The 13361-nt window shown below is 34.8% G+C and overlaps 1 protein-coding gene across 2 annotated transcripts; it reads left to right on the top strand.

Moving 5' to 3' along the window:
- Positions 1–583: 583 nt before the first annotated feature.
- Positions 584–13074, top strand: LOC132735791 (macrophage mannose receptor 1-like). 2 transcript variants are annotated; one of them, XM_060722785.1, is made up of 11 exons: positions 584–731; positions 850–959; positions 2452–2562; positions 4326–4398; positions 7591–7857; positions 8847–9125; positions 9569–9718; positions 10063–10134; positions 10919–11203; positions 12025–12209; positions 13024–13074. In XM_060722785.1, exons 1-11 carry the CDS (start codon positions 725–727, stop codon positions 13057–13059), a joined length of 1575 nt encoding a protein of 524 aa, XP_060578768.1. In that variant the 5' UTR covers positions 584–724; the 3' UTR covers positions 13060–13074. The 2 variants fall into 2 exon arrangements, with proteins under 2 accessions (XP_060578768.1, XP_060578769.1); XM_060722786.1 differs by lacking the exon at positions 13024–13074 and adding an exon at positions 12812–12901.
- The last annotated feature ends 287 nt before the right edge of the window (positions 13075–13361 follow it).

Raw genomic sequence — 13361 nt, 5'->3', positions numbered from 1 at the left:
AAAGAAAGAACCAAGCAATAGTTAGCATGTAAAATTGTCTGGTGTTTTAAGGATGTTTTGGGACATTTTCTGCCACAGTATTGACAAACCTTAACCTACGAAAACAAAGTTTAAGCAAAAACTGAACAGGTTACTATTAAGGATACGAAAAACTGTCAAGTTGCATGCAATGTTCAAGTTGTTTTTGGAGGTCGAAAGTGAAATCCTGTTTGCCTTAGGCTTGTCACATTATTGGGCATTTGTCTTTATCTGGGTCAGACGGTGTGTCATGCGCAAAATCTATGTTTGCTACTTAAGGTTATAACCTAATGTTGAACTTTAAATCGAAGAAAGTTTGTCCACTTTCCTAATGGCTTTAACCCTTTTCGACTTGCATGTTATCAAAATATCTGACGGGTGTCGTCACAGAGCCAGAGGGTGTGTCTCACGCAACGCCATGTTATTTTACGTGGACATCCGTGTCCAATATGGTTTCATTTAATGTACGGCTGCTCTGACTGTCTGGTTTCACGAACATCCTAATCTGCTGCCTAATTTAGAACTACAATGATAAGATTCACTGATTTACTTTCGTAAATGAAATATGCCTGGCATTTCAACATAAATATGTCAACAGTTGATGTAAAATATTGACCTCTGGCGACATCTTATCTAAACATTGACTAGGTGTAATAAAAGGCATAGAAACAAGGTCATAATTCCATACTGCTTTAGACAAAATAAAATGCTCGGTAAGTAATTTTTACATATACAATATAATATACTGTATATGGCATAAAAAAGTGATTTATAAAATCCGCTATTTCATCGACAACCTTTGTAACCTTTTATTTTCAACGTCTTTTTTAGAAATGAGGTTAGCAGCAACAACAAGTTTGTTAGTTATGTTTAGTTTTCGTGCATTTGGAGATTTTGCGTGTATCTGTAATTACGCTGTTGAAAAAAGCGTATTCTCAACAGTGAGTGCTTTTTCGTTTATTTTAATTTTATTTACATTTATTTGGGTTTTTTTTTCAATTATAGATTACTATTTGAATGTATGACGTTTTAATTATCTTGTGAATAATTGATTATTCTGTACAATATATATGGCTTGTAGAAGCATAACTTGAGGTAAACAAATCGAAATATAAAAAGTGAAGTAAACTTAGTTGAAACGAAATATGTCATGAAGAAAAAGTAAAGTAAAATATGTGACGTGAAGTGAAGTGATGAGAAGTGAAATGAGGTGAGGTGAAGAGAGGTGATGTGAAGTATATTCTTAGTTATATACATTGTAGTTATATGTACAGTGTCCCTCTAGGGCCATCGCAACACACACATAAACCAAAACAATGAAAACACGAAATTAAGATGGTAAAAAAAGGCGAAAAAACGAAACCACGATGGTGATAAGTCGGAGGTATTGTGAGTTAAAGTCGAAAGTACGATGGCGAAAAAAACGAAATAACGAAGCCACGATGGTGAAATCTCGATATGATTTCGTGTTCTCTTTGTTTCGAGTTATGTGTGTGCGTGCATTCGCGCGTGTGTGTGTGTAATGTGTGCGTGCGTTGGTGTGTGTGCGTGCGTGTGTGTTCGTGTGTGTGTCGCGATGGCCCTAACGGGACACCGAAGACATATGTTTACACACATCTAGATACAAATGCATGTACAGAAAGAAGACCCTTTTATTTGGACCTAGCTATGTCACAGGAACTCCACTTAGGTCCAATAGACTAAAATAATAACTTTTGAATACTTTCTAAATTCAACTAGTCCACTTTAATTTGAAACCAAGCAATAGATTATATAGAAATATACACAGTATTGAATTGATTTTCGATTTTTATGCGATTTTGGCCGATATAAGTGAAAGCGTTGCAACGGTTTCCATTTTTTGGGCCAATTTGCACAAAAATTGAATATTTCTGGGAATCGGAGTGAGCGAACAATCTGAAAATTTGTTCATGTGTTGTTGGTCTAGACAAACATGTAGTTATACAAAAATCTTGAAAAGATATTTTCGAATTCGGTCCCTACACGTGAATAAAACCGCAGTGGAGTCCCTTTAACATAGAGATGCTAAACATGGTTACTCTGTTGATATCATTTTAAACTACTTACTTATTTTTCAAAGTGGTAATCTTAAGACATATTGTAAAACTGATTATTCTTTACCATTTCTTGCGCTAACTATTGTATTAATTGTTGCTTTTAAATGTCTCTAAAATCTACACCATGCAAGCACTTGCATATGTAGTGGGTAGATTTTAAGATTTTCCTTTTCTATGTACCGGGCAATGCGTCTTGTTTTAGACGTCCTGCAATAATTGAGCTTTGTCTACTTTTTATTACTTAATATATATTTATTTGTCTTAATTTATAAATTGCATCAGTTTAAAGACAATCATTTTTTCTAACTAAATCAAAAATGTTGTTTTTTCTCCCTCATATTTCCTCATTTAAAAGACCAGCGAACAGGACAGCCCTATTGGATACATGTACGAGTTTGATTGTAAACAGAAACTAGATATGACCCCAGATCAACCAGGATGGTATAAAGTCGCATTTGAACATAAGGTACGTGTTGTTTACAATGTTTCCTTTAGTTATTTATCTGCTGATACAGGGTTTTCTTCAGTTTTAATTGCCAATTCCTTGAATCCATATCCGTTTGAATCAAAGCACTAAAAGTGCTAAAAGCGTCAAATATACGCTAAGCTTACGACTCGTCCCTGCTTAAATGCGAAGGTAGATCAAAATATAATGTTGAAATATTTAGTCTAGAAAACATAAGGGGCGACGGGTAGTGTTTTATTGATTTTAGCGGGTGAAATATCTTGAGGGCAATCGCAACTACTCGGCCCTTTCCGTCAGTCTTCGGATAAGGACCTCGAACACAATAGTATGAATACACAGAACAGATGCGGTATTTCGGTCTAACCTACGCTAAGAAACTAAACATGTAAACAAATAGTAATTTAATGTTGGGAGTTGTTGACAAAGTTTATTTCTACTATATGTAGCAAAAGTCCACCTAAAATAAGTGAATTCATAGGTACAAAAGCAATCAATACATTATTTATATATTTATAATTATGGTTGTAGAAACCGAAAGTACAAAAAACCAACCTGTTGACATTTAGTCGGATTTGTTTAAAATTGAACATCAATGGGCATATTTGAATTACAAATTGTTGTCAGTCATATTTTCAAGCATAAGGGTACCGGAACAGACATTTGATGTCAAATATATACATTCGTATTTTCATTATCTCTGTTTCTGTTTACATCTGTCCGTATTGTTTCCAAGGTTATTATAGATAATAGCCGAGGCAGTTCCGAATGATCTTGTCGCTCCCTGGCTGATATACCGGTCTGGTCCGAAATGTTGCGATTTGTTAAACAAAATCAGACGTACTTATGCAGAATAAATCTATTGACAAACTATGAACTATGTGCTAGACTGATCAAATATGAGCATGCTCGTATAAAATTATGCTTGATTATAGAATATATGTGTACAATGTATATATAGATCTAGCTATTTAAAGCTATACCATGCACGTAACATATTAAATTGTTTGTCTCACTGAGGATATGTCTGTAGTCTAAATATACTATAATAAGGACCGTGGCAGCTGATGGAGGGATTTATTGATGTAGCTTCCTATGGTGGCTGATTTGGTACAACGTGTCAACACAACACTATATCGCCATCGCCTTTTCGTCTTGTCGCTAGCGACAACAGAACAAAGCGCCAAACGGCGCGTTGTTGCGCTGTCGTCTTAGCGAAGCACGTCAAACGGCGCTTTGTCTGCTTTTTAATTAAACACCATGTACATGTTTGGAATCAGCGTGGTCGATAAATTGCTTTAAATGAAATTTCTGAATCAGACTTTCAGGCTTTGTCGTTTTTTATTGTCTTTTAATGGTCCTTTTTTCTATTTTATGATATCACCTGTTTAAAAGATTATTACATTAGACGGGCTTTGCATTAAACTCATTACAGAAACGTTCTTATTATGCATGTTTATTTGTTATTTTTTAGAAATGGATAACAAGTGATTCTTTTTAAGATTTAAAATAATGCATATAAGCTTGAATGTGCACATATTGTGTAGCTTATTCATACCAATCTCCGATCCGCTAATTAATTCTTTGAGAAAAATACAGTCTGGTGAAAGGAGGAAGCATGGTCTTTACCCGAGCAGGGCTTAAACTCACGATCCCTGGATTGAGAGGCAGTCACTTTAAGAACAAGTCAGCTCTCAACTTATCGCCCTCTTAATTATTATGTATATAAAAATCATCATTTTTCTCATTGATTGATTTTTCAATAGGTTGGGTACATTCGTATAGATGAAAAGACAGAAGAGCAGCTATGTCCTGGTGACCCACCTGGGGAAGACACTGGTATACTTCTGTACTGATTCTTGCCTCTCAAGTTATCACTGAATCATAATTATGTTGTCTACCATTTTAACTTTACATTCCTTTTTAGCTCGACTATTCGAAGAGTATGAGAGCTATTGTAGTCGCCCCGGCGTTGGCGTCCGCGTCTGCGTTGGTTGAAGTATTTTGAGGAGTCAAAAATCTCAATTATTGCTTGAGATATTCAATTGAAACTTACAATACTTATTTATAGTATCAATATACATCAGACTGACGGGTTGGATATCTCTGCCTATAATATTTACAGAATTATGCCCCTTCTGAACTTAGAAATTTTGGTTAAAGTTTTTTGTAAAGTCAAATATCTCAATTATTGCTTGAGATATTTAATTGAAACTTACAATACTTATTTATAGTAACAATGTACATCAGATTGACAAGTTGGATAACTCTGCCTGTAATATTTACAGAATTATGCCCCTTTTTAAACTTAGAAATTTTGGTTAAAGTTTCTTGTAAAGTCAAATATCTCAATTATTGCTTGAGATACTAGTATTCAATTGAAACTAACAATACTTATTAAGCGTAACAATGTACATCAGATTGACAAGTTGGATAACTCTGCCTGTAATATTTACAGAATTATGCCCCTTTTTAACCTAGAAATGTGGTTAAAGTTTTTTGTAAAGTCAAATATCTCAATTATTGCTCGAGATATTCAATTGAAATTTACAATATTTTTTATAGTAACAATGTACATCAGTTTGCAAAGTTGCAAAAGTCTGCCTGCAATATTTGCAGTATTATTTGCCCCTTTGAAACTTAGAAATTTTGGTTAAAGGTCTTCAAAGATATTTACTTGAAACTTTACACATTTACTTAGGGTCATAATTGAAGGTCACATCTCAAGATCATTACTCTGCCTTGTATTTTGACTGAATTATGCTCCCTTTTGTACTAAAAAAATCTCCTTTTCTTGGTTTAGTTTAACATGCAAGTGTCTGAGTCATGTATTTAGGCTGATTTATCTCCCCCTTTTACCACGGATTTTTATTACATTCAACATATACATTCAATTTCTATTTGTTTTGAAAGATTGAGTGTTGAAATTATCACATGTGACCTGATAATGAAAGTTTGAAAACAAAGTTTTTCAATTATCACTTGTTACCTGGTAATTAACCCCCTTCAAAAGTAATTAAACTTCAAAGAATTTAAGCGATGTGTAAAAAAAATCAACAGTTACTTTTATTTCGCATAATACTGACTCAAACTGTAAAGATTTTTATTGTTTTTTTAGCGTTACATTAAAAATATCAGAAATATCTTTCTACAGGCATTCAAATAAAAAGAATAGTTAAAATATACGAGTGAAATAATTAAAATATACGAGTGACATTAAAAAGGCCGGAATCGAGACAGCCACACGAGAGTACTTTACTGTTACGATGATTGTCTACTTCACTGCACCGACATTTTACAGATTTACAAAAAAAATAATAATTATATAAATGATGAAGAAAATTTAAATATTTTATGAAAATGGCAGTACATGTATTGACAATATCAGCAATATCTTGTATTTAAAAAAATGACTAAATTTATTTTACGTGTTGAGCGAATTGTAAAGCCCGCAATACATTACCCGTAAAACAATTGTGCGTCAATTAATTTGACTACATAACCAAATAAATCTTAAATATTGCATCTTTGATCAACTGTGAATAACTTCCATCGGCTTCTTTTTTATTTTGAAATTGAATTTATTATGTTACCGTAATAATAAATTTCAAATATCTGCTTTTTATATAAAAAATGTAAATTTACCGCGGATTTCGTGTCAAGTTAATTTCTTAATCGTCGTTGCAGACAGATAGTCTGTATCTTTAAAAAATAAATTAGATATTTGAATTAAACAAGCATTTTTCTTGAAAATAAACTTTAAATTTCAAAAATCGGATAATAAATGGAAAAGCTATATGGTATTTTGTAAAGTAGGTATCCGTTGCGAACGGGCATTTTCGCTTAGCGCCGATAAATTATCGATCGATGTACCTTTATCGGGTGCACGACAAGATATTTAAGCATTTATATAGCGTTAACTGGGAGTGTCCGATCCCTGTAATATACATCCGTGCTTTTACTTAGTCTCTTGGTTAATGTTTACATGCAAGATTTACATATCTCAATAACTATTAAAGATATTTATTAAAAAAGTCACATATGTATTTAGGGTCATAATTGTAGGTCACTGACCAAGATCCATAATTCTATCTTGCATTTACGCTGATTTTTCCCCCTTATTCAACTTAGAAATTCGTGGTAAAGTTTGGCTTGTAAGCTGTTATCTCCATAACTACTGAAGGGTTGGTGCCTTTTTTGGGACAATTTTGTGCATTCATAATAATAAAGCAGTGATTTACTTGATAAAACATCTTAATAACAAGCCTTTGTACCTTTTTGGCCAATTTTATGTATTCATAGGTAAGCATTATTATACTCAATAAAACACCCTTGTGACAACTTTTTCGAATAGTCGAACCTTACTGTCCTCCGACAGTTCTTATTTAAAAAGTAATTTATCATTTCCAGTTATCTTTTCTAGAAGACTTGTTTTGTCACCATTTAAAATGCACATATATTTCTACATTTTACCAGAAAGCAAATGATACAGACTCATACAGTACTTAACGCATGTTCACGCCTACTTAACGCACACATTTTCACGCGCACTAAACACACACCTTTTAACGCCTCCTTAATACACATAACTAAAGTATATGTAGGACATGTACTGTTGGTGTGCACAAGTAACTAAAGGCGTATGATTTATTTAAACTCTGTGAGTTTGAAGACGCACATTCATTTGATCTAAAAGCACTTAATGTTCTAAATCCGGTTCCGCGTTGAATAGTCGTGATATTGTAACATTAATATATCACAAATGATAAGATACCATAATTAAATGTGACGTCAATAAATCACGTGACGTTGATTTGCGCCGTGTTCGAAATTGTTAATGAACTGCTCTACAAAGCTATGTTAATTAACAGAGAGTTGTCTGTTGATATGCTAAATGTTGATCTATACACAGGAATTAAACAAGATTTCAATGACAATAACTAATTGATGGTACTCGTCCATATTTTAATTCATCATGTTTAATCCTGTTCTTGTATTTGTAAACATTTATGCTCTGATTGAACGTTTCAGTGACGACAGTAGCACATTCTGTTATATCAACCACAACAACACTAACTACAACTACTACCGTAGTGTCAACTTCGTCACCATCATCAGCAGCAGTACCGTTGTCAACGCAACCAGTATCTACAAGTACACAAACTTTACCGTCACTTATTTCTCAAAAGCAAACTACGACAGAAAGCAATAACCCAACAACGGAAACTTCGCGACAAACTTCTACAATTGGTTATGTTGAAACTACCACAACAAAATCACATAATTCATTTAGCTTAGGTATAGATATTTATATTAGTCGTTATTGTTTCATGAAGTTTATAACACCTTCCAAAGAGGATATATAAAGCATCTAAACCTCTTAGGCTCTTAACACCATGAAATCGGAATTGGATATGGATATGGTGTTGTCCGGCTCTCCGTTCGTCCGGCCGTCCGGCAAACATTCAATGGTCTATGAGCTTCATTTCGGCCATAATCTTACTTTAAAAAAGAAGGAACTGGTTTATGTGGTAAATATCCTGGTTTATGTGGGAAAATGCCACATAAAGATCAAAGAAAAAACACATATACCCCAAATATTGGCGTCCGTCAGTCCGTGTGGATGTCAGTCCGTGCATACACACGAACTCAAGCGAAAATCCGTGTCTATCTTGTGTGTTGGTGGGGGTTGCTTATAGGGTGCAAATAAGTTGTTTATGGGGTTTTAGAGATCAAAGGTCAAAGAAATAATCCCATAACTTCACCTCGGTAAGAACGCCCCACTCAGCATGAATGAAGATGATAGAATGGAAATGTTTTATTTTAGTTTTTGTTAAACTCTGAACTTGCATTTGAGTTATGTCCCTTCGTGACTTTAAAGGGGGCATTTTTAAAGCAAAATAACCATTTTGATCGATTAACAGCTATAAATTAGTATAGAACATGTAGAAGAATACTGCAAAGATATCTTCCTTTATAAATCTCAGCATATATTGCGCACATTTTCTTTTTCTCAAAATCTTTGTATAAGTACATGCGACCGTAATAGTTTATTTTTCTAAGATCTTAATACATTTTAATTGCTTTAAACTCGTGTTTGGACCCCGGGAGGTACATTTTAATTACTTCAATCTTGTGTTCGGATACCGGTTGGTACCTTTTAATTGCTTCAAACTTGTGTTCGGATACCGGTTGGTACCTTTTAATTGCTTCAAACTTGTGTGCGGATACCGGTAGGTACATTTCAGGTAATTCAAGATTGCGATTAGCTAATTTGTACATTCCAGGTAATACGAGCATGTGTTCGGATACCGTTCGTACATTTACACAATCCAACCATGGTGTCCTTGCGCAATTTGATAACAACTGTTATGCTTTAATCAAAATGTATCAACATTGGTCCACGGCGGAGCAAAACTGTAACTCAGCAGGTGGTCATTTAGTAGACATATCAACACGTTTGGAACAAGAGTTTCTTTACAATTTTCTTCAAACGTATAATAGACACTCTATATGGATTGGACTTAGTGATATACAAAATGAAGCACATTTTAAATGGTCGTCAGGTAAGTGCCTAGTCCAACTAATTAGACTTGTCAAAGAGACACCGAGATAATTTTGGACGGGCGCTGTCTTTTTCCAAGTTTGACAGTAATAAAAAAAGTCTGTAAAATGGGTCAAACCGTTCACGCCAAATTAATTAGGCTAGTAAGTGCCATAATGAACCTAAGTAGAATAGCTTAACCTTTAATTGATAATTGAAGATATAATGAATTGATAATTGAAGATATAATGCATTGCTATACATTGATATATCTATCAATGCAAAAAAAATTTAAATTCTTAGAGCAACGAGAACAATATTTAGTATTATTCACCATTCCTTTATGCAATATGCTTATTGTCATTGCTAATTAATGTGTTTAGAAATTAAGTTACATATAGCTTTTATGAAATTGAATGAAAAATATACCAGGCACTTTTACATGACAACATTTTTACGTTATAGGGGAACGATTCTATTTTGTTAATTGGGCAAACCATACCCACTTCTCGGACAGCTTTGAAGACTGTGTTGTTATGGATATGCATTTACATGATGGAAGGTGGGACGATCGTGAATGTATGTTCGAGGCGTACCCTTACATATGCAAATTTGGTAATATATATACACTTATATATTTATCCCTAAATCTGTCAATTTTGGTAATATATACAATCATATTTATATCCCTATATATCACGACATATGTCTGTCACTAAAAAGGATTTTTAATACCCAGCTGTTTGGCGATTCCTAGCATTTTTGAAAATACTAATACCTTGTATGCATGTGTCGCTCTACCATGTTGGCAGTTGTGAATTTTGTAATGTACCTCATTGTCTGTAGTCATGCAGTGAAAATTGTAAAAGCATCTTATAATACATATAATACATGTATAAAGATTGGTTATATCATATTGCAACACTTTTTGCCACAAAAATAACATTTTTCCATTTCAGGAACTGTAGTAACAGGCGGTGAAATTTCTACACAGATGTCAATTGTAAACATAAGCTCTAACTTCACAGATGGTATGTAAATGTAAAACACTAATTATAAAACACCATTTAATATATTCATTATATTTGATTGCTAAGAGAATGAAATTTATGATAAATATTAAATATATACCGTATAAAAAAGTCAACAAGAAAGACCGACGTTCACGGTGTGCCGCCACTGTTAGCTTCAAAGTACCTAAGACAACCGGAAGGTCAGCAAGTTGGAAACTGAAGAGGCGATGAAGGGAGAGAGTGTGCAGTAAGGGCCTTGTGCACGAAAGACGGTGTAAGGGGAGATTGTCCAGGGAGCGCTTGGTGCGTGGAGAGGGAGGTGTAGGTAAGGTCTGTGCAGACAGGATTGTGTAGTTGTGCAAGAAGAAGGTTGTGCAGGGTGGGGGCAGTCGGGGGTGGTGCACGGATGGGGCGATGTAGGGTAAAGGCGGTACATTGAGAGGGTGGTGCAAAGAGATAGGGTGGTGTACAGAGAGGATGGGGTAAAGAGAGGGCTGTACAGGAAGGGAAATTAGGGTGGCAATGAGTCTATTTATATCTACGATCCGCATCTGACGTAGTTTTTAACAAGAACCAAGAATGATGGTCTTCTTATGTTGAAAACTTTTTCTTGCGGAATAATATTTCTTCATATGACTTATATACATGTATTTGTTCATATGTTTCATTCATTTAGCCACTCATAAGCAAATCATCGTTTTTGAATTTAAAAACATCATAACTGTAAAATGTAGTAGTTATACAACAGTGTAGTTGATAAACGTACATTAGTAAATTACCCATGTATAGATTTGTTTATTAGGTAATATACATCTTTGTCCAAGAAGTATCAAAAGTAATTCTGCGTTTCACGGGACCGTACTTGGACAGTACGAACGTGGGTGCTATGAACTCATTCTCAACTCTAAGGTTTCCTGGGAGCACGGTGAAAATATATGTCAGGCAAAGGGTGGTCATTTAGCACACATAAGTAATGCCGACCAACAAGCGTTTATAGAGAGTTTCATGCGGCGTCATAATTCTAACCATGCTGTATGGATAGGACTTCACGATACTTTGACAGAAGGACACTTTCAATGGACAGCCGGTATGTAAACCCTTTTTATCACACACCCGTGCCGATTTTGCGACTCCGTAAATATGGTATTGCACGGCCGTGCATATATTTTGACGTGACGTCATTAGCGTAATACAAACATAGTGTAAAGACGCACTAAATGTTAGCGTTATACTATAGGCACGTCAATGAAAAATGACTCTTATTTCACTTTAAACGGTCTTTATTTTGGGTATGTGATAAATAGAATATTAAAATCGTGTAAGTTCATTACTGAATTTATTGCACTCGTTGAATAAAATAATATTATGCTCGCCAGAGGCTCGCATAATATCATTTTATTCAACTCGTGCAATAAATTCAGTATTGAACTTACACTCATTCAATATCCTCTATTTAATGTTGCCCATGTTAGTTTTTTTCTATTATCCTTAAAACCCGAAGGTAGAGAAAAAAATGTGTAAAAAAACAAGAGTTATATAGAATCCCACTGTTTCCTTATCACACAGTCTCAGTCATAGTTAGAACATATTAAGTATTTCAAAATAGCATTGATGTGCGTTTTTGCTCCCCGACTAGGTGTGACATACATGATGGTGTGACATAATACGTTTTACTCTCGAAAAACACATATTGGTGAGACCTATATAGCTAGCTTGTCAATAATTGTCAATAATTCAACAATGACTGTCCAAATGGTTATAACAATAAACTAATACAACTGTTTGCCCCTTTTTTCAGAGGCACACATAATACAGTCATGTACAACCATTTCTCGTAATTTCGGAATGTAATGTGAATCACGTAATAATCAGAATTCGATATATATGTACATGTATTTTCTATGATAGGAACAGCCGTCCAGTATACAAATTGGATACCCGGACACGACAACAATAGTCCAGCAGGGCACAATTATGAAGACTGTGTGGTATTTGTACCACAGCAGCAAGGTTACTGGGACGACGTACCATGTGGGTTCGAGGAAATATTTGACATGATTCCGGAGAGTCACACTACGCATTTTGTCAATATAGTAAAATATGATGATCTTTAGTTCATTATTATCCATGCCAATTATGTACATAGTGAGACTTTTACGTTTTGCTTTGCTGCTGCCGTAAAGTATTTACCCTGCTCTTTTGGTTTCTCAAAGAGGTGGCGCGATAGCTCAGTTGGTTAGACCACTGGCTGTCACTCCCAGAGGTCCCCGGTAACACCCTTGGGATTTTTCAGAGACAGTTTCAGTGTTTCTCGCCTAACCAGATGTGTACTGGTAAGAAGCCCAGGTAATACCTCGCATGTATCAGTGCTATACACGGGGCATGTAAAAGATCGAAGGGGTCTTTTCAATAAGAGCTAGGGACTGGTTCCCGGATTCCCTTGTATCACATAACTTTTCTCTGAAGTGACTAGTCTAGAGTCATGTCTACCAAATCGGCCTAAGAAGCTCAGCTTAGCATCCTTGATGATGTTCTGGCCTGAATACTACATTACATTACATTACATTACATTACAAAAGACAGGTGGGAGGTCAGCTTTCGTTCACTTTACTGAAAAGTCTCGGCATTTTCTTGTGTGTTTCGTTTTCTTTATATATCACACACGTCAAATAATCTCTACCATCTTAATTTTCAGAAATTGAAACTGCTGTTAGCATAGTGGGGTGAATTATTGTGTAAGAAAATATCAGATATGTTGATAAAAACACTGTTACAAAATAAAAATTTGCGTCATCTTTATTTGAAATGGTGTCGAACATTCCATAATTGGCGTTTTATAAATGAAAGCAATGCTGGTATTTAACACTTTACCTGTTGAATTTTTTAAATCTCCATGATTAGCTTTAGGAATATCAAGATAAAGTTGGTCAACAATCAGTATAGCGTCTGGTCACACTAGGGAGACTAATCACTTTCAGGTAATATGTAAAAGTTGGTCAACAATCAGTATAGAGTCTGGTCACACTGGGGAGACTAATCACTTTCAGGTAATATGTAAAAGTTGGTCAACAATCAGTATAGAGTCTGTCACACTGGGGAGACTAATCACTTTCAGGTAATATGTAAAAGTTGGTCAACAATCAGTCTAGAGTCTGGTCACACTCGGGAGACTAATCACTTTCAGGTAATATGTAAAAGTTGGTCAACAATCAGTATAGGAGTCTGGTTACACTGGGGAGACTAAT

This window comes from Ruditapes philippinarum, unplaced genomic scaffold (genome assembly GCF_026571515.1).
Source record: "Ruditapes philippinarum isolate M1 unplaced genomic scaffold, ASM2657151v2 ctg10857_1_1_1_1, whole genome shotgun sequence".
In the NCBI taxonomy this organism is placed as follows: domain Eukaryota; kingdom Metazoa; phylum Mollusca; class Bivalvia; order Venerida; family Veneridae; genus Ruditapes; species Ruditapes philippinarum.
This window is presented reverse-complemented; position numbering and strand designations above follow the sequence as displayed.